The sequence below is a fragment of the Tachypleus tridentatus genome, chromosome 13 (genome assembly GCF_004210375.1).
Source record: "Tachypleus tridentatus isolate NWPU-2018 chromosome 13, ASM421037v1, whole genome shotgun sequence".
Classification (NCBI taxonomy): domain Eukaryota; kingdom Metazoa; phylum Arthropoda; class Merostomata; order Xiphosura; family Limulidae; genus Tachypleus; species Tachypleus tridentatus.
Window position 1 is genome coordinate 63,213,966 of NC_134837.1, and position 26,963 is coordinate 63,240,928.

Consider the following 26,963-nt stretch of genomic DNA (forward strand, 5'->3'; position numbering starts at 1 on the left):
AACTAAAGTACAGAACAACTTATTTTATTTTAATTAAAGTTTTAATACCCGTACTAGCCATCTTGATAATAAATTTTTACTTCAAGTGGGTTTCTCATCATCACTACTGGGGAAAAACTGTAAAATCCAGCAGAAGATGTGTGGTACTGATGCTATACCAAAGGCTAGATCCCTGAACTGTAAAACATGAACCTTGTACATGAGAATATGAAGAAATGCCTCAACAAGCACAAACCTGAACATTCACAGACGTGGTGAAGAATGTCAATAGAGTGGGTTAAAAAGGACTGACTGAGAACCTAAGAAGATCAAAGAAAGGTTTGAGATAAGAAAAAAGTGGCAATCATCTGTTAATTTCCCTTTGTCCCAGGCACAACAAAGAAACAGGAATAACATCCCAGGAGAATGAAATCAACTGTCATTACCACCGCATGAACAGCAACTCTGATAGCCATGAAACAAAACCCCCACAGGTTGGGAGGATAATGAAAGTTGAGAACTGAATGAAAGATCAGCTGCAAAATCAGAACCTGTAGTACCCATACCAGGTGTCCATCAACAATTGTAACTCATTCCAACTGACCCTCCCCTGGCAGGGGACTCTCTAATAATTGTAAGTAAAAACTTAAATATACTTAATTAGCTCTCTCATCACCATGTTAATATATAGTTCTGCTCTAATAAGGTAGCTTGCTCTGGTTGGAAATGAATAATAATTAGTTAGTGAAGTTTATAAACCTGCTAGTGAAACTTACACAGAGCATTTTATGATCTGTAAGTATAAGTTTCTTCCAGATGTTTGTAACTTGTAAGTGTAATGCATGCACAGAACTTAATAGCACCTTTTTCCTTACCTTTTTGTTTAGGTTATTACTTTCAGAGGAACCTTCTAAATTCAGGTCATTAGATTCATCTGAGCTAAGTGAAGATTCAAAATCGTCGTTGTAAGAGTATTCTTCCTCTAATAAACATGGTGAAAAAATTGTTTTCAGAAATTGATATGCTATTTCTTTGACTTTCATCAACACAGATAGACTCTTGTGAAAAGTAATAAACATTAAAAAAATTCACAAATTCAAGGTGAAAACTCCATTAACATGATATTTCATTAAAATGTTTTCAATATACAATACTCATAAGCTGGTTAAAAAATAAAAAATCCTGCATTCTGCAGCTTAATGAAGAATAAGAAATCCTACAGAGTATAATTTAAAACTAAGAAACAACAGTGTTACATCTAATGATGACAAGGTATAAACTTATCAAAACAATGTAAACTTCTATTCTTAATAATTTCGTGTATCCGATTTTAAGTCTTTTTATGATTCTAAATTTGCGCATCCACTATCAGACTATTCCCTTACATTTTGTTGAGCAACAGAATTCTGTCACAAAATATGAATACATAGTACTTATTTTGTTATTGTTTCACATAATATGTACAAATTCTTGTACACAAACTTATATAAAGTACCTGAAAATATTTACTTGACATACACTTACGTGTGTGTGTATTACTTAATTACTCGCCTTTTTTCAAAGTAAATATGGATGTGGCAAATCTTACAGCTTCCAAATGTAATAAATCACAATAGTTCTAAGTAGTACACTTTTGCACTACACTGCATAATAAAATACAATATTAAATACAAAAATAACTACAAGGTACTATGATATATGTAATTTATTATGATGTTATATCTCCAAATACAAGATACCACATTGTAACATCAAAACAACTGCTTACAATGACAAAAACAACATTACAATAATCAATGGTACAAAGTTATGTAAATATAGAATCATAATTTCTTGGTTACTAATACATATATATAGTATCACTTATTATTTATATTACATTATTTATTATTTATTTAAGTATGAGCAGTTTTAATATATAACAAGTGATTAGAGATCAATGAAAATTAAAATGTTTACTGTGTGTGCAAATTTCTTAGTTTTTTAACTCAAACTCAAGACATTGGAAATATGTTTACCCAATTGTGATAGGTCATGGGTCAAAAGCTGTGTCATCCCATTTGTTGACTTACATTCAGAATTTTATGAATTTGTCTCCTTAAGTTTGATATCACATTATAATTTATAATTGAAATTTTGATATTACATATTAAATTATTTTTCAAATTAAAATTAAATATTACAATAACAACACCTAAATATTACTTTTTGGATGTTGCATGGTATGTTGAATATAGCACTGGTTTGTGATATCAAAATACTAAGTATATGGTTTCATATCAATTAAGAACTCAAATAAGTGATATTTACAAGAAAGTATATAAAATAAAACCTCATACCTTTTCCATTTGTTGAGATATGACTTATGTAATAAATCAAATGCAGTAACCCCACTCACCTCTTTTTAGTTTTGAAAAGGGTCCTTTATATACAATTACTTCAATATATGATATTTGAATAACCAATCAAAAGCTCAGAATGCCCCCTAGTCACTTTCTGAGAAATGTGCTAGGAAGCCACATCATTATTTCAAACCAAGAATTCAAGCTGGTAAGTTATATCTTTAGTCTGCTTGAAATTACGTATTTGTTTTAGGCAAAATACAGCTCAGTTACCACGTTTGATAAAACATAGTGGAATTATATTATATTGATGTATTTATGATTTTTTTAAATTATTTAAAATGTATACATATATAAAACCTAAAAAAATTATTTCATTTAACATCCTCCTTAGCAACCTACAGCAAGTAGTAAATGAGTAAAAATGTTGTCATAAATATAAGATACAACTGTTTGCTCTATTTATTTATTGTTCCATACTTTAAGAAAAATAAGTTAAAGAATGTTTTGGTGAGCAATAATTATCTGTATGTATATTAGGGTGCGTCAGCGGATAAAGGATAAAAATTAAAATGTCCCAATTTTTTTGCTCAGTTGCTCAGTTGTGCCACTGCATGAGAAAAGAACATAGACAAAGTTTCATTTCAATCGCGAAGTATTTAGGGGTCGCGCATCCCTCGCAAATTTCACTATTTTCCTTAAATTTACGCTACATTACATTGTTAATGGTAATTAAATTATTTAAAGAAATTATTTAATATTTATTGATTATACAATTAGCAAAAACATAAAAACTTGAAAGAAAAATTTATTTCATTGAAGTTTTATTTTACCTGCCCCCTTCGCATTATGTTCGCCGATGTTCTTCTGCCACCTGATTCATATACTGAAATTGATCTTCGTTCTTGGTGCGGCCCTTTGCCGTGAACTGTTGAATTAAAGCTACTCCTCTTTCAGCTGCGTCATTTGTCACAAAAAGTTTCTTTACTCTGTCCTTTCCTTGTTTGTACTCTTCGGAGGCGCTCCACTCTTTCGGTGGTAATGATAAAAATGTGCTACTAATATCCAGATGGTAGAAAATTTTCTTCGTTGCCGAGGTAAAAAAATCTGGAAGTTTTCTGGAAACAGCATTGCTTGCAGCATCAACTGTTAAACGTGGAGTTGGCCTAGGAAATCCTTTCATGGTATTCATATTTGAGACCATCTTGAGTTTGTCGCTATTCATTACACTGTCATCAAAGAGCACAAGCCCAACTGCAACCTCAGATAAATACCATAAATGCCGATTCATTGCCTTTGTACCAACTTCCTTAATCATATATAAGTATCAAGTTCATTGAGTAGTGTAAGGTCCCCATAAGTTTGCTGCAGAAATGTGCGTCAAATGAAACACGAGATGAAGCAGGCCGTGGTTGCAGTCTACCAAACTCCTCTTGGAACATCCAAATTTTTAGAGAATATACTGCTCGAGCCATCCATCATGCACGATGTACAGCACCAGAAGTATGGAAAGAAACTGAAGAGCGTCCGTGTGGAAGAGATCCAAGAAAAATGACAGCTAATTCCAAGATTTCTTTATAATCGTCCCGTGGTTGATGAGATTGAAGGAGATTCTGACAAAATTGAATAATATCATCCTTCCAAGGCTGTATTCGGAGTGGCATTGCTTCTACTGCTGTTATGTACTTAGTTTTATTAATTTTAGGCCAACAATCTCTAAAGTTTAAAAACAAAGTAATATCTGGACTTTTTGATGTCTCTATCACGAGAGTAGAGAATACAGCGCTCAGAAGAATCTCCAAAATGTGATGTCTACAGGCAAGGTGCAAGAGCTCACGTTCAAGTAACATTTCAATCCTCAGACAGAAGCCAGATTTGGATCCTGTATTGGTCGCCGTGGTGTCAAAGCAAAGTGATTTAATCCTGTCTTTTACATTCCATTCTACTAAAACTGATCCAATCTCAGAAGCTACTGAATTTGCATCCCCACTATCAATCTTGGGCACTGAAAGAATCTTTTCTACACCTTCACCTGAAACTAAAATTGCCAAACGTTCGATCTTCTCTCTGCCAACCAAGTCAGGCATCAGCTTAGCATCCCAATGTAATGTCAAAGGAACGTTTGGAGAAAAACTTTCCTTCAATTCAGCTGCTAGAAGAGTACAGTTATTAATTCGTTTCCTCCTTATGGAACTTGGGCTAATGGCAAGATCCTCGATATTATGTCCAATATGAGCTGCAAAAGGAAGCAAAATTTGCGCGGCTTTTCGGTCACTGATCTGGGTTCTGTCTAGAGCCGAAGCTAGCTTTCACTAATGCCAACTTTTCATTTGGTTCCAGAAGCACGTTGTTATTTTGTGCGCATTGTGCAACCCCTAAATATTAATGTATTGGATTGATTTTTACGCTAGCATATTTTTTTCATTGAATGGAATCAAATTATAAGCGAGTGTCACAACTTTTTGTTTTTTGATGCACCCTAATGTATATATTATATATAATGACTAAAATGTGACTCTATTTTACCAAACACTAGTCCACTAAAGTATAGCCAAGACAGTTCACTTTGTAAAGACTAAAGGTCTGTTTTATATTATTGGATTCAGTAACATGAGTTTACATGCACCCCATTGATGCAACTTTTTAATGTCAGCTATGCACAACTGAAGGCCAATATATATAAATGTATAATGTTGTGAGATTTTGTCTATTTTGACTATTTATTTGTGTTTCTGTACTATAATATGTAGTTGTTCTAGAACAAAAAAACATAATTTATATTTATTTCCAAATTTTTTATTGTGGTTATGAGGTCAGTCAAATTTGAAATCTATTTAGGAGACTTAAGAGATCACACAAATAATATTTAAGATCTTTGGAACGAAGAATACTTTTTTAATCATAACATGAAAATCACCTCACATTTGGACTATTAATAAAATAGAACAGATATTTTCAAAAACATATCTATAGTAAAAATATCTCTTTGTGTACAAAAGACTTACAATCTTTACTGATAGATTACCAAATTTTGTAAAAGTACATACAGTGGATCAATAGTTATAGTACAAATATAAAACTCATGTGAATTATACTGAGCCCATTGCAAAAAAAGAGTCAATTAACACACAAATATTAGAACTATATTCCAAACATAAATTACACCATCTAAATGGTTACTAATCAATCCCTATTTTACATATTTAGAATAAAAAGAATTTGAAACAGATACTTACACCTGAAAAACTGACAGTTTTCCTTCTTGATCTCATGATGTCAATAATCATGTGAATCAGAGTTATTATTATCCTTGATGCAATACACAGCTGGTACCAGTTTATTCATAATTCTCCACTCTCCCGTTTTCTATGCATCAGGAGAACTGACATAAGATGTGTTTTCCTGCTCTGAGTAGCCAGGTTTTAAAATTTTCATCAATGCATGAAAAACACATACCATGCAGTTGTGAAGAGTTGTACTGAATTATTTTAGAGGTAAGTACCTACTTGAATTTCATTTTAATTCTAAAAAAGTAAAATTCAAATAATCAACTTATTTGTGAAATACTGAAAGCCATACTAGAGATACTCAAAATGTCGTGGGAACAATAGATTACACACAAAAACATAGATTACATGAAAGAAATGTGTGGTTAGATTGAGTTTGGGCAGAATTTCAGAAAGAAAAATCTTTGAAGGATTGAATCCAAAGGAGAACAACAAGAATAGACCATCTTTATGTAAAAACTGGACCTAATGACAAACAGAAGAAAAACACTGATTTCAACAGAGTACTTCCTTTCCTTAAGCACCCTTTAGTTTCTATTAAAAAGATCTCAGAGTAGTAATGTGTTTACCTGTGAGCCAGTAAAAGGCACACTAGTCAAAACACATGATTGCACATACTCTTAGAGTGTTAAGACCTTATCATCCATACCTGAAAAGGTTAGCAATTCACATGAAACTATCCAAATCAATGACTGCTAAAGAGGAACTGGAAAAAGACCCAACATATCCTAAGAATGGGGCTCAAAAACTTGAAAGTAGAGCAATCAGAATACCAAAATAAAACAAAAATATGAAAAATATTCATATTACTTGCCATGTTTTAAGTTATAAAACATCTACTGAGAACATGCCAGATATCTCTAATGCAATAAAATGATGAGCAAACATAAATAGGAAGGGTATCTGCTGACGCATTGACCATCAATCAGCAACTGTCATCACCCTCTCAAGAAGCACATATACAGAGAATGAAATTGTGTCTTCACAAATGTAAAGATTTAAATAATATGCAACAGTCCTAACTGAATGAAACCACATAATTACAGTATCTCCTTAGAGAAGGACATACTCTAAGTTATGTACATGTTATGTTAACAAATGTGGGAGTATGTAGGAATCCCCAACTGTGATAAATCTATAAATACAGAATCCCCAATGACAGGGTAATTTTCTTTAACCAAATTAATTTTTACATCCTGACATCTGCATGCACATTAACATGGATGTTAGATGGAGCAGAAATATTTAGGTCACTACACACAACTTAAGTGTGGGCCTAACTCGTAAATAAGTAGTTAACAGAGATTAACTCAGATGATAAAAAGAAAGTGAAATTTCAAAGTTGAAGAGACAATAAAGTGATATAAACAGAATTGTATTTGGATTAACCTACACGCAAGCTTGTAACGTCTAAAGGTGACCGAGAGGATAGCTCTGTAGTTTTTAGTAGAAGAAGCTGAAAACCCATGAACATTAAATAATAATAATAACAATAAGAATGCAGTAATCTATTGAAAAGACCAAAAATTTTCTAAGATACCAACAAATGAATATAAGCTATTGATATTGACAAACAGCTGTGAATGGGAGTTGGCAAGAATTTAATAATATTCAAGCTTCTCAAGAATAAACTCCAGTTTTTGTAATAAAAATACTGTGTAACAGCCAGCCATGAACATGTAAACAATGAACTTCAATGTGGAAGTGGATTTTTGAGGCTGGAATACAAAACATGTCTTTAGAAGTAGTGGATTAAGATCCCATTCAAACAGAAAATTCAGCAGGAGAAATTACAGTTGAATTGTCCAATGTAGTTCAATAATGAAAACTTGACATTTGAATAAATTGACCTTAGCCAATACCCAAGATAGAAAACATAGCAAAAAAGGTTCTCTAAAGACTGGCTCAAAACATCAATCACTAGACAAGAAGAATCTAGAAGTGGAGACCAGTCAATAAGAGGATGATTTTCACTGCAAAAGCATAATTTAAAAGAAAGTCAGGCCATTGGCACAACCACTGAAAGTTGGAGGATATACTTTATAATGAAAAGCCAATGAAATCTTAAAATACAGAAATATGCTAAAAATATTTGGCTTAGAAATGGATGTGAATGGAGTCAGAAAAGACCGAAAAAATTTCATGATTATTTTTACACACCTCCACTACAAAAAAAGTATATGTAAGATAAAACAATGGTGGTGTAACAAGGAAAAGAATCTTTGATTACCACGCTAAAATGCCCAAAGTTCCAAAATATTGGGGCAAGATTCTGATTCCTGAATAAAACAAGGAATCAAACAGACAATGTTTCCAAAAGACACCAATTCAACCCTCCAATCAGGAATCTGTAAGGAGATCCAGATCTATATAAAGTGGAAAAAAAAAAGTAGCAAAAGAAAGTAGATGAAGAGAAGGAAAATTCCTTGACATAATTTACTGAATATAAATGCCACTCTGAAGACCTATCTCACTGAAGGTTGCACATGTGAGCATGTGTAAAGTGAAAACTGACACCTTTGTGAAAGACAGGAAAATATGAGCATGTGATTCCAAGGCTTGCAATGCCATAAGAACTATTTGGTCTTCCTTGAACTATAATGGTCCAAGTTCAAGAATGTAGTAAATACTGTGTCAGTACTAAAGAAACACAGAATTGTAAATCAGCTACATAAGAAATAAAGTCAGATGAGTGGTTAACTAAATTTGTGTAAGGTTATGAATAGCTAAAAGGGTCAGAATGAAACATGTCAAATTAAATTTTGAGTGAATTGAGAAAAACTCCACAACAAAATTATTTGACAGAAATTGTATGTAGCAAAATGAAGTGTTAATGAGTTGATAAGCTATTCCAGATAGCAAAAGAAAGAATGACAGATGAACAGGAATATAAACATCCCATATATCAACAAATGTCATGCAATGGCTGTGACTAAAAACTGTTTGTAACAATCTCATGTATTGTTGTTGAAAATGGAGTCTTTGAGTGAGACAAGTGTCCAAACTCAAGAATTCCTTCTTGGAGCTACAAACAGATGGAGTAAAAACATGTAAAAGTGAGATAAAAAATGTAATTGGATTATTTTTTTGAGACTTTCTGATCCAGAATTTATGAACAACTGGATTTGAAGAAAAAGAAACCATAGGTTCAGTCAAACACAAGAATCACAAAGCCAGATTCCTACAAATTAATCAATGACCTTGAAAGACTCCCTTCAATACAAATAATATCGGTGATTTGTCCAGAACAATCAATGACTGAACTGAGAACACCTACATCTACTTCTACATTTGGCTACTTTATGGGTCAGAAAGAACAAAAAGCAGATAACACTGATGAGAAGCAGACATGAAGTAAGGCTAAAGAATGAATATTATTATGATCTATAAAAAGTGCAGGAAAAAAAAAGACTAAAAAGACTATTTACTGATCTTTCATGAAAAATGACTTGCAGAAATAAGTTGAAATATTAAAACCATAATCAGTTCTGGTTGTTATGCTGATCCTAAATGGGAAGCAAGTGCAGGTGAAAAATCCTGCAAAGATAAATGATAGAGGGGAAAAACCTCATCTGGAGTCAACTGAAAAGATAAATTAGATGAAAAATCAAGCACCTTGCAACACAGTACTGTGAGCTAAGTTTAACTGAATGTCAAAGGTAATAGATATATTCTGATCCTTTTATTCAGGCAAAAATTGCATATGCCAATTGCTAAAAACTTGTAGCACTTTGACCCTATGCCCAACCACCTTATAGAGGGATGAGCCTATTTGAAGGAATATATTTACAATTTGTAAATTTATAAAAATGTCAGCAATGACCCATATGTCAGAAGAAGGTTAAAAATCTAAATATTAAAAAATTGAATTATCAACATGCTACTAGAACCATAAGGCCTAAGAGAATTAGACTTAAGAACTAGAATAGCATTTATCCAAAAAAACAAAAATTTTCCCAGTAGAAATTTCAGGATTAGGGCTAACTGACAAACCCTGCTATTAACTGATAAAAGTGAATGAACTACAGCAAAAGGGCATTAATAGTATTCAGGATTTTCAGTCACATAGTAGCTAACAACAAGACCTTTTGGTATTGCTACAAATTTGAACTTGCATTTTTAGAGTGAAAAGTGGAAAAAAATATTTGAAAAACAGACGATTAATATAAAGTTCTGATCAACACAAGTTACTTACACAGACGACAACCAAAAAAATCAACCCCGTAATTAGTTCACCTTTTCAAGTATTTTGTTAGGTATATAAAACAAAAGGAATTTATACTGAGACAGACCAGAAATGTAAGACATTTATTGTCAAACACGACTAAGAAATTAAATGAGCAATATTTTAAATTGCAAGAAAAAAAAAATGATATTAAAGTCTTTAACAAGTGTGGTCAGAGATATAAAAATAAACATAAAATGTGTATATATCCTCATAAGTCCCAGAATGCTTTTTATTATAGATTTAATTTTATTTATCAGTATTATGGGTTTCTTAGCCAAGGATGTACATTCTTTTATCATCAATGCTTGCTAACCACACTCTTTTAACAATATCTTTACACTATTATGACAAAAAATGTAACACTTGAAAGATATTTCATAAATTGTTTCAAATACCAAAATGTTTGAGTAATTGTTTGGGCTGTCTGTGCTTTGTCTATGATGGAAACTGATCCCTGGATTTAAGCATTATAAGTCTGTTAACTTACTCCTGGTCCACTGTGGGATATTCAAGTAATTAGTACTTAATGTTAATTGCCCTATAACAGAAAAGCAAGATTATAATAAATGTTATATGGTTTAAATTATATTGTTCTAAAGGCAGGAAATATCTTCATGGTACTTTAACACTCCTACGAAAAGATGTTTCTAGTCCTGATTTCTCCAAGCCCGTTTCCCTGGCTGTGGTTTCGCTAGATAGTAGATAGGGACAGTGGGAATCTCGTTAATCCATTTATTAATGGATTTAAATGGCAATTTCATTTAAATACAAAATTATTAGCCTAATATTAATAACCTTTTAAGCTGCTCTGGGGCCTATTAGGCCCCACTTTTCGTAGGAGTGTTAAGCAGGATAATTTAGTTAAGATAGGCAATATGTTGATGAACCAAAAACGTAACCCTAAAGCAATATGCCGTTAATGCATAAACAAAAACACTTTTCTATTCTACATAAATATTAAAAGGTACTAAGTTTAGAACATTATGATATAAAATGTTTAACAAATTTATTTATAAGTTATATGTGTTGAGTCTCACAGTAAATAGTAACCAAAAAAACATATACGGTATTGTAACAACCACAGCCTTTTGGCTGAGTAAGAAAATATTTAGTTTAATTACATTTGTCATATTATTCAAAAATATCTCTTCACAATCTTATTAAAATTTGTTAATCCAATTTCACTAACAAATTCTAATATAATAATTTCTATAATATATTAGCAAATGTGTTTCCAATAATACTTAAACTCCTCTCACAGTTATAGCTATTACTCAACTTCCAGGGTAGTGTCTACTTTTGCCAGTCTCTGTATTGGTCTGATTTTTTGTCACTTTCTCCAGTCTTTTATACCCCACTCAGTTGCCCTTTGCAATATTTATCTCAAGTCACTCTCCACCGACATCAATGCACCCTCTTTCTTGGTACTGTGTACAAGTATCTCAATCAAATAATGTTATCACTTTTTTGAGACTGACTCAATCCCAGTCTCTAACACCAGCTTTTAGTTGGAGAGAGTCAGCAGAGATAAGTATTATTGGAAATGTGTCTTCAATTTAATAATATGTTAATTTCCACTTGTAGTTGGAATCAAAAAATAACAACACTGATGGGCCAGTGCCAGCATTATCCATACAGAGAGTCTACATCAATCATGAGCAAGTCAACAGATTAGCACCGTAGCAGAGGAACAACAATACATCCAAAACAGGTATGCCCTTTACCCAGAACATAATTCCTGTATCATGGGTGTAATTCTAAATAAGTTGTTACCATTATAGGCCCTGCCCCAACTAGATACCTGAGGTTCCACCACACAGGGTTCAAATTAAGGGATTCATTATCCCTATATTTCACATTGGTGGTTAGGGCAACTGAACTGAAAGCATTATATGTATATACTTATGAGGGGATTCCAACCTGTAGCCATAGAGTGATATGTTCCGAGCCACTGGGATCACTACAAAAAAGTATGCAACAATGAAGTGGATAAACCTTATCCTCAACCTGAAGAAGTCCAAAACACAACACCCCAGGTTCATAATGATGAGATTGTGTATGCCTTATTCAACCAAAGGAAACAGAACCCATCTGGTCTGGAATTATGAGCACTCATCCTTACTCCCCCTCTCCCATGAAGTAAAGGTATGACATGGAACACGTGTGCTCAACCAAGAACCCAGGATGGGACCACTCTGCAACCAGAATTGAGAGGAGATGGAAACTTTTCAATGAACAATTTACTGAATCAATACTGACCAAAAAGAAGGGTCATGCACACCCCAACTGGTTAGCCAAGGGTCAAATATGAACTGCTATTACACATAAGCTTTTACAAAGACTAGTGCCATTTCTACTAATAACTGGAAAAAAAAAATCCAGGGACCTGGGTATGAGAGACTGCAACTTTGTCCTCTTCTCCAAGAGTAGAGGAATTTACTCTAACACTCTGGAAGTATAGCTTCTGTCCACCACTCCAGTAACTGGAAACCAGATGTGGTAAGAACTCCCTAGCTCCACTAGTAGAATCTGAAGTGTAATGTACAATGTACACTGGGAAGTACTGAAGAACAGTGCTCTGGAAACAGCAAAATAGATAAACTGAGTTCCCTAAATTTTTAAAAACACACTGACCCAAATGTATTCAATTCAATGATTGGCAGTGATAGACAAGGGGTCCTTATGTTTTTACTCATGACAGTCCATGAGTGGCAGTCCTCATTTCTACAGAGCCCACTGAAACCTGTATAAAGTACACTTAATTAATGTTTGCTAGTGCAGCATTGGTTTGATAAAGCACACCTGGCTGGGCAACACTTGCCACATAGTGTGAAAACAAGGTAAGGAGCCTTGAAACATAGAAATGAAAATATTCACCTCTCTGTATAATCTAGCAGATATGGTTAAGGCAGCTGTAGAAGGTAGGCAAAAACGTTTGATTGAAGAGACTGCCAGATCATGCAAATAATAAAAGTACTGGGAGAGATCCACATACTAGTACACTCAATGACTTCCAGTGGAAAATTTTACTGGGCCACTAAGGACACAGAAATGTGATAAATCTGGCTAGACTTAACTCACAAAAGATTCCTTGCCTTCAAAGAGAGCCCAGAATAAAAATTTACTGTCTAGCATCTCTAAAGACATTAGTGCAGGCAACAAAACCCTCACTGAACATGGAGACAATCAAATTCTGATTGGATATATAAGTGAGAAAAAGTGATCAGATGAATTAGTAATAAGGATTTATCCCATTCCCTGTCTGATAGTGTCTTGGGTAAGAAGAACCAGTTCGAGAATGTATAGAGAATAATAAGGTGGTCAGTGGGCAAAGAGTGCAAATCACCCTGACCTGTGATGTTTGTGATTTTATGCACAATAAATGCCAAAATTGGCAAGACTCCATCAGTATGGCAATGTGCAAATAGGAGCTCACTACAACAAACTACTTGGATATCTACAATCCTAGTAAATAATGTCAATTCAGGCTGAGGAATGAGTGACTTTGAGCCTTGGAAAATCTAAGCATTGATATAGATGAGAAAGATTAATGACTGAACACCAATCTCCTGTTTGCATAGGCCCAAAAACTGGCAGAAATAAAACTTCTGAAGAGCTAGCACAAATCTCTCATTATCTCTAGATCAATCAAACTCTGATAGCTCTAGAACTATGTTCCAAATTCTGATAACTTGCAGGAGACAAAAACACCACAGGCTGAGTCCCCACAGAATCTGAAAGTATACTGTAATCACTAATGCCACTGGCAATGATCTGGCCAAACAGCAGAACCCTTGAATATTAACAGATTCTATTTTGGGTACCAGTGTACTGTGGGACTGATGTTGGGGGTCAGGACTAACAAACAGGGGAAGAACTTGGACCTCCAGTCAGAGCCAATGAAATCCAGGATTACAACAACAGGAAGGAATGTAGAAGCCAAAAATTGAACTAATGTACATGTTAACAATAGAACCAGGTCATCATCAATGAAGTTTCTGATCCTAAGAGTCTTCAAGCAAAGTGAAGTGAAAGGAAAACAAAACATTGAATTTGAGAGTTGTAAACCCATAGACTAACTGTGTCTCATCAGAGACATCAATCTATTCAGGTTAACCACAAACTTTGCTTTAGAACCCCAAAATGGATGAGCAGATATATTACTTGGGAGTCTGTAAATACTTCCATCTGGCAGTGGTAGATTAAATCACAAAGTTCTGACAATGTGTTGGGTAAGGCATAACTGCCTAAACCATCCAGTATGAACCACAATATACTTGAAGAAAGAGAAAACTAAAAATTTGCTCTCAGACCTGTAAGGTGTAAACTCAAAAGAAAATGGGAAAAGGCCAAAAAGATCACTCTCAGAGAACAAACAGAAGAAAACAAATCAAAGGCAGCTTATCCCAAAGTAAAATCCTGTTTGTTTTTGATAGGTCATTTAAAGACTGTTGGTAATATCACCATTCATTGGAACAACATTTTGTTAGATAAGTTTGTGTTAAAGCAAAGTAGCATTGGGTCATCCTTGTGTCCACTATAGGGACTAAAATCCCAAACCTAAGAACTGATAGTCTGCAAACTCCTCATTGTACCACAAAAACAGAAGAAGGCACAGGAAAAAGTGATCCTAAATTCTCTCCAAAATGTCAAGGAATGCCCTTAATTACACTTTTGGAGCCTACCCAGAGAACTACCACAGAACTGAATATATGTTTCCACTACAAATAAAATCATTAGCAGTCTCAACTGAGAATGACTCTTCCCCCACTTCCTTCACTAACTGTTGTGTGACAGTAAATACCATAGGTGGGATAGGAGAGATCTGATTTGCATTTGTACCAAAAATAATAATCCTGGAAGTCATACCATAAATCAGCTTGCCAATTGAAATAAAAAAAAATTTATTCTCATCACGAAAAATCAACTAGAAAACATGAATAACGTTCAGTGTATCTCTGAATGAACATAATACTGGAAAATCTATTCAGAATGCTTTACCTGAATGAGGTGCTTATATATAGTACCAGAATAGAAGGTACACTGACATAGGTGGAGGGTATCACAAGATAAATATCTCCAAGGGCAATTAAATAGGGTATAAAAGGCTGGAACAAGGGAGAAGAAATCAAACTAATTTTTAGAAGGGCAAAGAAAGAAACTCTGGTAGTGAAGTAATAGCTATAAGTAGATGTATGTATGTCTTGGAAACAAATTATGTATAATCAGCCCTATTTTATTTACCAAATACAGTGAATAATGTTTAGTACCTAACTCTAATCTTAACTTCTGTAGATGAATGTATTCAGTTAGTTGTCAAGTGTCAAAATAACTGGCCAGAAACCCTTTTATGTACATTTCAGTTTTTATTCAAATAATATACAATACTCAGTTCATGATATATGCACATAACAAGTACAACTGTTAAAGCATGAATCCTTTTGTATATAGGATTCAAAAACCTCAATTATTCATTTGCTAATTCTGATTATAACACATGCAGGCTGCACAACTAGAGCAAAGTTCCCTTGTGAATAAATGTGGCTTCCTTTTTTCCTTTCATTATTACTTTTAGGTATATTTTTACACCAATACACAAAATGAATGCTCTCAATATATTTTGCCCACGTGACCAAAGTTTTAGTCACGTATCATAAGATTTATTTAATTATACTAACCTAAAGGATATACACTGATACTACTTCCTGTGTCAGTTTTGATATGGTAACATGTTGTATCCCAATTTCTTCGCTGGTTTCGTTTCTCAGACTCATCTATATCTCATGCTCCTTTGCAACTAATATGAAATCTCTTACAGAAATGAGACCTACTTCCTGAAGTTTTCACACCATACAGTTGTTTGAGTTTATATACACCAAAAAAGGAGAGAGAGAGTAAAAGTACAAATGTTTATTAAATGATTCTGTATTAGTCTAATAAGAGAATATTCATATTTAAATACTTCATGACTTATTTCATTAATATGAACTTTCCTATTTTGTTGACATTGTATCTAAAACTTCATAATAGCAATACCATTGGACAAAATATTACCAACATTCTTAGTCTCTTGTTGGCTGAGGATAACTAAAAGTAGGCTTGAAATATGCTCAAGTAACAAGAAAAATTATATCACTAATTTTACTCAAACATATCTCATTAAATAAAAAAGTATTATGGGTGTATGTTTGCAGTGGTTTCACCTTTATACAACAACTCATACACTGAGGAACCATGTTTGGCCTCAAAGTTCTTTTACTAATAATGGAAAGCATTCATATAGAGAGGAATACCTGTCTTAATTCTCTTTGACTTATACTACATAAACTTCTGAGTTTTCTTGTAATGATGTTCAGAAACAATGTTGTTACAAATATATAAAACAACATAACCCAAAATATAATCTCGTAATAACTAATTACAAAAAAATTGTACATCAAACATGCAGTCATTTAAGTCTGATAACTAATTTTTTTTTTATTATTCTCATGATTAACTGTTACACCAATAATTCTGATGAGCTGCCACATAAATAAATTGATAAAAATTACACTTCATCATCTTAATCCAGTTAACATTGTAACATTTGTTATTTAGGCAACTTATTAATAGTGTCTCAACCACAACTATATCTATCATATCCCAACCAACCTGATGAGTACTAGTATTGAATTAATAGCTTCATCAGAGCAGAATATAGCAGTGTCAGTGACATATCATTATTTACACATCCATCTCTATTTTGTCAATTCTTCTCCATCCCACAATATACTACAAGGATTAACCATGTAATACTTTAGCTAGATATAATATCACTATCAGCAGACAGAACATTCTCAAATGTTAAGAACTCATGCTGTTTTTCTGAGATCATAATAGCAGTTGCTGTAACATCACAACACACAATAATCAGCTTCAATGTACTCAACCATCATACCAACTCTCTTGAAACACTACAAATACTCTATCAACAGCCTGACAGTGGCAGAACTCTCAAGGAATGCACCCATCTGACCACCACACACTAACAGTAAAGTCCAAGAATTTATGAACTACCTAAACAGGTAATGCCCAGCAATTTAAAACTTAAATAAAATACAAGATAAACTTTCCATCCTACATGTGATGGTTACTGAAACACACAACTCACATCCCATACATAGGAAACCCACAAATATGGATAAATACCTGGGCTTAAATCAACCACCCAACAGTGTAAAGATTATGTATCTCAGAATGGCTGGTATGGGTATTAACACTTTTACTGATAAGCAGAGAACAACATTATGACCTGAAGATGACCTAGGAAGGTCAAAACATTGTTCTCTCCTTATCAATGAAAGTGTTAACACCCATACCAGCCATTCCGAGATACATTTTTAATTCAAGTGGGTTTCTCATCATCAAGAAATGTAAAAATTAGAGCTAAAGACCCTCTAGTTACAAGAATCAATACAAATACCAAGATTGAAGAAATTTACAGACATACAGCCATATTCCCCAGTACAAAAGGTCTCTCTAAAAACTTGCATACAGTATGTACATAAAGTCAGACAGTATTCATAAGCTACAACACAATATGGTCACAACACACACAGAACCACCTAGAGAACATAAATACCAGTTACAAAATCTCTTGAAACTATGGATGTACACTCAGCCTTCTGCATCCTCCTAACTTATACAATCAGCCAATGTAACACATAAATCATCCTAACATAAATACCTTTCTTGAAATATATTAATTGATTATAGTCATAATGAGATAAACCCTAAACAAGTGAATAGTTCACCAGCCTTTTTTGTCAATAAGATCTGTCTTCAAATGCAGTTACAAAAATAGTCCAAGGACTTTACAACAGATTATCACTGGGAATATTAAATAAAACTAGTTCATAATTAGCATCTAATAATTAATATAATAAAATTGGTAACAAATTAATAATTACAATTTAAGTGATTGTATAGACTACTAACCATGACAAGAAGAAGAAATGAAGGGGGGGGTGTATCTGCCTATATTATATACTTGTAGTGAGACTCAATTATACTTGACAGGCATTAACTGACCAGTCAAGAGGATAGTTTTCCCAGTGTAGTTTTTCTGTTAAAAAATCTTGAAATGAAAATAAAAAATTAGATATTTTTAAAACTACAAATTTATTTAGTAAATTATATTATTACATTTTATAAGATATATAGAAAAAATAGTATTTGCCTTAAACTTTATTTTGATACCTCAAAATAATCTAACTCACACAAACAAACATCTTATTACTTTTACAAGACCTATGAACATCAGTACAGTGAAGAAGCTGATGTATCTTACAATGTATTCAAAGGCTTCAAGAAATGAAAATTATAATTTTACGAAATTTCATCTGTGGTATAAATACATGTATAAAATACGCAGAAAAGTTGGGCACATCTAATGAATGCACAAGAGAAGTTATACAACAAAGCTTGACCATAAAAGGAAGGATACATATTAAGTATAAAATAATATGCAGTCCAGACAATACTGTTTACATTAACTATAAATCAATATTGTGAGAAAAGTTTATATTATCTCAGACACAACTTCCAAAAAATGGATTAATCAGAATGTTAATGTAAGAGCATTTTTAAAATGATGAAGAGACAAGCAGATTATTGACTTACCATCTTCAATACTCATAAATTATTAAAGTATATATTTTTGTTTTTGATTCAAAGAATTATATTTTAGTATGCAAAAATCTTCCATTTAAGTGTCAGGTCTACTTCCAAGTTAGATGTATACATTATTTGGAGAGTTGTAAGAATACTAGAATAATATGTTTAAAAATGCATATTTTGTGGCTAAAAGTCAGTCTTTTGGATAGAAGCAAAGAAGCAGACTACCCTGTTGCAGTTGAAACACTGACCATGCCTGAAGTAATGGTAAAAGTTACCAAAACTTGAAGCTGTGCTTACATGTAAGTAAATATTGATATCTCTCTTTTACAATCAAATAACATAATCAGAACTTGAAAGTATGGCAAATTAATAAAATTATGTCTGAACAGATTCCATTCAATGTATTAACTGATAACATACTGGTAGTGTTAAGTAATTTAACTGATTATTACCGACAGTTTAACAGAAGAACAGTTACCATATCAAACTGATGAATTTAATAGTTTTGATAGTAACACATTCCAAGATACTATCAATAATTTTGATGTAAACAACATATATTGAAATATTGCATTAAAATGTTGTTGTACTTTAAATCTCAGTCTTCAAGTGACTCTGTATACCCCACTTGCATCTGTATTCTTGGATTTAATATAAATCTATTGTAACTGGACTCAAAGTCAAACTTCAAGAACTAGCCAATACAGTTACCTGTTACAAAAGCATAAAAGTTTTGTGAATGTGTAATTATTTATTTACTATCATATTTGGCATCAAATCTTATTGAAGATTATCACTATAGATGTGTGTGCATGTGACACCATTTTAAACTGCTCTACTTCATTCCATAGCTTTTTCTGTGCCCAACTATTGCTCTTCAGTCTTTTACAGAACTTCCATCCATCTGCTGGTGAAGATGTTTATCACATTCCTAGTACTAGTCATACAAATTAATTTATTGGACCGAGTGATTTCAACAAGTGATAATCATAAGGAAGCCTTCTAATATCACAAAAGCTCATGTGAATAAAATACAATAGCTGTAAATTATGCCTTTCTTACATATCTATATCACTGCTTGGGAGGATTTCAAAAACACTTACCATGTGTTTTGTTCAGCAAATGATGTGGTGATTCATCATTTTTCTTAAGAGAAGACACATTAGCTTCATTAAAATATGAAGTGAAACTTTTTTCTTGCTTTTCAAGTTCTGACTGCATTTTTTATCTACATTCCACATTTCATAATAATCCTAAAAAAAAAGGTCAAAATTATATAAATAGCAGGATTTATACCAAGGATTTATGGAACTTCATTTAACACCAATTATTCAAAAACTCAAACACAATATTAGGGTATAATTCAATTTGGAAAACACTTACTACACTGATCATTACAGAAAAATGTCATCTAATGAAGTGCAAACTTAACATAATGTGACATATCTTTACAATAACCGAAATCCCAAATAGTTCACTGATAATTTATGATGAAAAAAAATTATCATAAATTTTGAAACATTACAAACTATTCCAGAATACAAAAAAGGGAATTGTCTAAAAATGAAAATTACTAGCTAGTCCTGACTTGGAATAACATGTACAGTTTTGGTCTCCTTATTTTTAAAAAAAGGATAGAGACTTATCAGAAGAATTGTAGAGAAGAGTTACTTAGATGATTCCAGGGATGGATTATCAAACAAAGATAGGTTAAGATAACTCGGTACAAGGGTAAGAAGTGATCTTATTGAAGTATGTAAGATTCTCATGATTATCAATGTGACAAAGGGCTCTGATTTCTTTGTTTTATGTTCTAAATACAACAAAAAACACATTTCAGATTTGAAGAAGACAAATTATGCTACAGTTAAGGCAGTTTCATTTTTCTACAAGAGTTACTGACATACTGTTTGAGTTGCTGTTGGCAGTAAAATGAGCTAAGTACACAATCATCATGTCTATAGCCAAATAAAAACAACCATAAGAACCACCATTTAGGCAATATTTAATTGGATGCATAACTAATTTGTAATTTTAAAAAAGATTGGCATCACAGGATCAAATATTAATCTTTATGCCTAATACACTGTAAAATATTATTTGGTGTCCTAGTAATGAACACACCAATGATCATGGTGTAGCCACATACACAAACACACACACACTCATATATATATATATATATATATATACACATATAACCTTTTGAAGGACCAATAACCATGAGGCACAAGCAAAATATGTGGAACAGTAAATTGAAAATTATATTGAATATATAGTTAATTATCTAATACTAGTGTATTAGCTTTTAGGACAGTGCTTAAACTGTCATTACTTAATAACAAAATATACATCATGACTTTAATTAACTCAGTAAACAGTTACGATTAAGATCTAACAATAGTCTTGCATTAAAAAAAATTAACTGTTAAGAGCAAACTAATAAACTTACTCAGCATTATTTGATTAAAATACCATGTGACAGAGTGAATCAATACAACTACAACTGTATAAACTGAAGTCCCACTTCTGGAACATCATCCCCCACCCCATCCCACAGGCATTATTTTGTTAACAATAGAGATGAAACTGACATTGATTTAGCAATGGAAATGGTGTTCCCATATGCTACCCCTCAATTCAAGTTCAGACTACAGATTTCTGGATACAATGTATTAAACTTACCTAAAGCACCAATTTTTAGATTTTACAAGCCTACAATACTATTTCAATAACTTAAATATTATTTTCTCTGCACTAAATAAAACTACATAGATTTATTGTTCTCTCTAGAAAATTGATAATAATATCATCAGAAGTAACAACAGTCTGGCTTATTGATCAACTGGACAAATGTCCAGTATACTCTACTCACCTGCTGTATGATGATGCCCCTTTAAAAAAAAAAAACACTTAATTTTCTTAAGTACACTTGTTATCTCATTCTATACTGTTTTTATAACCCTAACATTATTCTGTGATAAAGCTACATATTCTTTAAGCCCTAATACAAAAATAAATCACTTTTCTACACAAAATAAATCTTTAGAGATCTTAACAAAACATTTATTATAATGAACCCCCACCTCCCATTTACTTGCCAAACTCAATCTCATCAAAAACCTTTTGTAAATCAGCAGAATCCTCCTCGTAGCTAGCAAAACCCAGGACCTTAATGCTATCATTGTATTTAAGTAATTTATTGACCATTCCTTCAACTATATCATTGATGTAAATCAAAGAGAACAAAGATCCTAAGACTGATCTCACTTGTGACAGTAATTTATTTATAACAATTCTCTGCTTTCTTCCATCTAGCCACTCTCTATCAAATTAACTAACTTATCCCCCACACCTACAGAGACAAATTTTTTACAAGCCTTTTATGTACCACCTTGTCAAAGACTTTGTGAGAATCCAGGTGCACCAAATCTACACCTTTACCCTCATTTACATAAGCAATAGCCTTTTCAAGAGTGTTAAAAGATTTGTAAGGCAAGATTTTTTCCTCACTGAAACCGTGTTGACTACCCAATAAAATGCTAATCTTTGTTAACTGACTTTGCAAAACATCTTTTATCAGTCTTTCCAAAACTTTTCCCATAATTGATGTAAACTAACAGGCCTATAATTACAGGAGAATTTTTATTACTTCCCTTGAAAAAAGGAGTGACATTAACTAACTTCCAATCCTTTGGCACCTGCTCACTATTTAAGGACCGACAAAAAATTGTGGTAAGTGGCTTACATATGCAATCCTTAACCTCCTTTAAAACCCTAGAAGGAAATATTATCTGGCAAAGGGCCCACTCATTTATTAAACTCCCCTTTTTTTTTTTTTAAAGTTTAGAATTAATGCACTCATATTGTCTGACCTCATTTCCATCTATCAACAGTTCAAGATGGGAAATACTGCAGTCTTATTAGTAAAAATTAACAAAAAGAATTTAATATCCCAGCCATCAAGTACAAGCCTTCTTTAATCATCCCTCATGAGTCCTACCTACCCCAAATCCTAACATTTTGTTTACTTTTTCAATGTACTTCAGGTAATTTTTACACTTTCAGGTAACCTTTTTGATGCCCTAATTTCATGATGGACCATCTTCATCTTCAATAATATCCTATCATAACATTCAATTTAAATTTCTTAAGTATTTAATGTTTTATTTTTATCTTTTATACCGTTTATAAGCCAACCAGATTCTTTATTTTCAACCAGAAGAAACTCAGTACTTCTCCAGTCTCAGTCTTCAGGTAACTCAGCTACCCAATTCACAACAGGTAATTTTTGTTGCACCCCTTAAAAATTTGTAACCAAAATATCATTATTTCTGATCTTCATGTGCAACAAAACATGAAACCTAATGCAGCAATAATTACTTGCACCCAGATATTCCCCAATTTCTACCCTCTCAACAATATAAATATTAGAAGTTTACAATAAATCTAAAACAGCATTGTTTCTAGTAGGTTCTTTGACCATATACGGAAACTATTCTTTTTCTTCTTATAATTTTATCATTATTAATAGCTGAAATTTTAATCTCATTGTAAAGCTTTTTCCCAATTTCATAAGTACCATCTGATGGTGTGTACCAAATTCCCACTAAAAACCTTTTCCATTTATATTTGCTAATAGAAACCCAAATGTATTCAATCTCCTTGCAATTACCCATGATATTCTCAAGTTCAACAACATGTAACTCACATTCTGCATATAGATCCACTACTCCTCTCTTTGGTACTCTATCCCCATAAACTAACTTATAACCACGTATAGATCCACTACTCCTCTCTTTGGTACTCTATCCCCATAAACTAACTTATAACCACGTATAGATCCACTAATCCTCTCTTTGGTACTCTATCCCCATAAACTAACTTATAACCACGTATAGATCCACTACTCCTTTCTTTGGTACTCTATCCCTATAAACTAACTTATAACCACGTATTTCAAAGAAAAGTCTGTCATCCAAATCATCAATATTTACCCACATAAAACATTTTTTATTGTCACCAAAGAGGATATTTGGGCTCTCCTCTGGATCCACCATTGAGCCATGTTTTAGTTATTTCCACTATATCAAAATCCTTCATTCCCACCAGTGCCATAAAGTCAGCTAGTTTATTTTTATACTTCTAGCATTACAACAGCAACAACAAGCATATCCTTAGAATTACTTCTACACTTACTTCCCATGCTGATCTTTTCTCTACATCTTTTTCTTCTTGCATTTATGACTTAGTTTATCTTGACCCTTACACTATCTAGTCTGAGTTTAAATCTTCCCTTACAGCTGTTAGTAGCCCTTGCAAATAAGCCAGATTTAATTACTCTAATTAAATGTAAATCATCCATTCCAAAAGTCTCCCTTCTTCTATTTAACTGATTCCACAAGTTCAACCAGTTTATCTGTTCCTCCTTATATATTAAACATATCTTAGCATTTAAACCTAATGATCTAATCATAATTTCATTCCCACAATTAATTCTCTGCAATATCCCTGACACAATTACGTTATGGCCTTTTTTTTTTAAATACATTTATCAATCCATTGTTCTTATTAATTAGCTCCTCTGGTCAACCTTTTCCTACATCTTAGCTCTATGTGCACAACAAAAAGCTACATTATTGCTAGTCCCCTTTATTATATCTCCTGCTCTATCAGTTATGCCCTCCATCTGTGCCCCTGAGTAACATAAACAAATTATTTTCTTCCAATTCACCCCACATATTATATTATTCTATCCATATGCCTTAAGGAATCACCTATAAATTATAACTATACTTGTCCTTATCATCCACATCCTTCTCTGACCTATTTCTTTTCCTTTCCCCTTACAGTTCTTCATCTGCACAAACCACAGGCTGAAATCTGTTGCTCAGAATAACAGACTCAATACAATTAAGTCCATTACTTTTAGCCCTTATAGTACTCTTTCCAACTCCATGAAAGTCACTGTTAACTAATTAATCCCTTACAAATTACATGTAAAACCCTAAGCTCTTCTTGAAAACCTGCTTGCCATTTCCCACAGTTTACCCTTCCCTTTATTTCTTGCTTCTACTTTAATTAACATAGCCTCCAACCTGCAAACTACATATATAAATTCCACATATTTACCACTAGCTTCTTTAAAAGTACATACCACTCCATAGTTCCCAATCATTGCACTCATCACACCAAACAACTGTGAATGCTTAAGCCCAACACTACTCTTAAATACTGTATTTGTAGCCTGAAATAAATACTCAGTACTAAACGTAAATACCAGTAGTCTACTGCTAACACTTAACTTTCTGTTGGGTATAAATGTATAATACACACAACCTGTCAATAAAACAATAGTAATAATATTAATACTGTGAGACAGTATGTATCAAACATTCATATAGTAATGCACTGGGTTGGCATAACTGACCAACATTTAATTTCAAATGACTTGTTAGGCCGAAACTGATCAGTTATTTTTATTGTATTAGTAATAATACATTACGACAATGTTTCCAAAACTTTAAATGGCAGTGCACCTCCAACGCAACACAGTTTATATTGCACCCTCCTTCACATTATAATAACTTTTTACATTTTTCTTTACCTTTTTTTTAATAGTCTTCGTTAGCATGATGGGAAAAAGTTTTTAAGGAATGGGTAAAGGCGAGAGTAATGTTACAGTTTTGTTAGGTTACTGTTGTCTCCAACTTTTATGTTTATTTTATCATTACGTTTTGGATTCTCCTGCCAATAGTTCACACCTCAAAGTGTGTGTGTGTGTGTGGGAAAGGGGGGGGCATTGTCTGGAAAACACTGCATTACAGTCTAAGTGTAAAACTAATAATAATACAAATAGTAATACATACTGTAGTCTAGGAGAACTTACAAACAACCTGACTTATAACGACCGGCGCATATGCGCAATAATTTACAGTAGAACACTAAAAATAAAACTTACAACATACACGAAAAACAAGAATGCCTACAACATCATACTAATACTATCTATAAAAGCATTAAAACTTACTACAAAATTATATATATATTAGCTTACTTCAAATTCAATAACTTTTTGGAATTATTGTAAACAAAACATGAAATGACGAACGTCCTCTGGTGACTTTATATACTAAATTAACGATTTTTAATTTAGTAAAGCAATAACTACTAATTTAACTTCGTTTTTTAATATGTAACGATTATTTCCAATAGTTTTTATTAAATTCGCACCAATAGTTTCGGTAAATCAAAAGTAAACACACCTTCCTTGCTTCAATCAGTTATAAGAATTTGTAACTGAAAGTGAAGAAAAAAAGGTAACAATATAAGCCAACAACACTGTTGTAACGTGTTCTATTGTTAGTCCCATTTTTTATTATTACTTTGTGTAACTCAAAGCCCAGTTCATTAATCGATAATACTTTACTTCTTCAGTAAAGTCTGCTACAGTACAAGTAACATCAACGTTGACGCAAGTTATAAACCTAAGTTCTTGCGAAACATGCTGTTTTCAACATAACTTCTGAACTTAAAACTATTGTTGACATAATACACTATAAGATTGAAAATTAATTTCGTAAATGTATTATAAATTCTAATTAACTTAGTTACAAAAGCACTAACCATGGCAGGAGGAACTATTTTATCGCCCTACGCAAACGCTGACTCTGCTGCTCCCAACCCTATCCCTGCTCTTAATAGTTTTTCTGCAATTATAGTATTTCTACACAGGTTTGACCCAAGAACCTTCCGCCTTGTTAGATACAAATGCTGGCTATGGTTGCAGCTATTATTGAATAATAACTTAACTTGATCACTTTTCATTTTACTCGATCATTGACACACTGAATACTTCACTCGAATATAAATCTCCACTCAATGAACTAACTGCTTTTCTCAAGACAGCTGGTATGGGTATTAAAACTTTAATTAAAATAAGGTGCAGAACAACTACACTGACAAACACAACATCAACATTATTTATAAAATACATGCAACAACTGCCACGACTTATATATTGGAGAAACAAGCAGAAAAGTGGAAACCATATTCACACGTTTTTGAACACTGCAAATCAAATAAACACAACGTAACAATAGAAAACAACCAGATGATAAGTAGGGAAACAAATATAAGCAAACACAAAATCAAAGAAGCCCTACTTATACAACAACTCACACCAATATAAAGGATTTGTTTGTTTTGAATTTCGCGCAAAGCTACTCAAGGGCTATCTGTGCTAGCCATTCCTAATTTAGCCGTATAAGTCTAGAAGAAAAGCAGCTAGTCATGACTATCAACGGTCAACTCTTAAGCTACTCTTTTACCAACGAATGGTGGGATTGACTGTAACATTATAATGTCCCCACGGCTGAAAGGGCGAGCATGTTTGGTGCGACAGGGATTTGAGCCCAAGACTCTCAGATTACGAGTTGAACGCCTTAACCCACCTAGCCATGCCGGGAA

At 32.9% G+C, this 26,963-nt stretch overlaps 1 protein-coding gene across 10 annotated transcripts in view; it reads right to left on the reverse strand.

Annotated features, from left to right (window-relative positions):
* LOC143237150 (katanin-interacting protein-like) overlaps window positions 1-25,618 on the reverse strand; it is a 117,913-nt gene extending 92,295 nt beyond the window's left edge. For 7 of the 10 annotated variants that reach the window (XR_013019887.1, XR_013019886.1, XR_013019888.1 and 4 more), the window contains exons 1-3: window positions 25,552-25,618; window positions 19,598-19,747; window positions 855-961 (exon numbers count right to left, since the gene is read on the reverse strand). Coding sequence is in view for 7 of the 10 variants with exons in the window: in XM_076476077.1 (XP_076332192.1) it covers window positions 855-961; window positions 19,598-19,715 (225 nt within the window). In the remaining 3 variants the exon portion in view is untranslated. Of the gene's footprint in view, window positions 1-854; window positions 962-19,597; window positions 19,748-23,693; window positions 23,837-25,524 lie in introns of those variants that run through there. The other 3 variants (XM_076476075.1, XM_076476076.1, XM_076476078.1) reach the window with 3 other exon arrangements.
* Window positions 25,619-26,963: the final 1,345 nt, after the last annotated feature.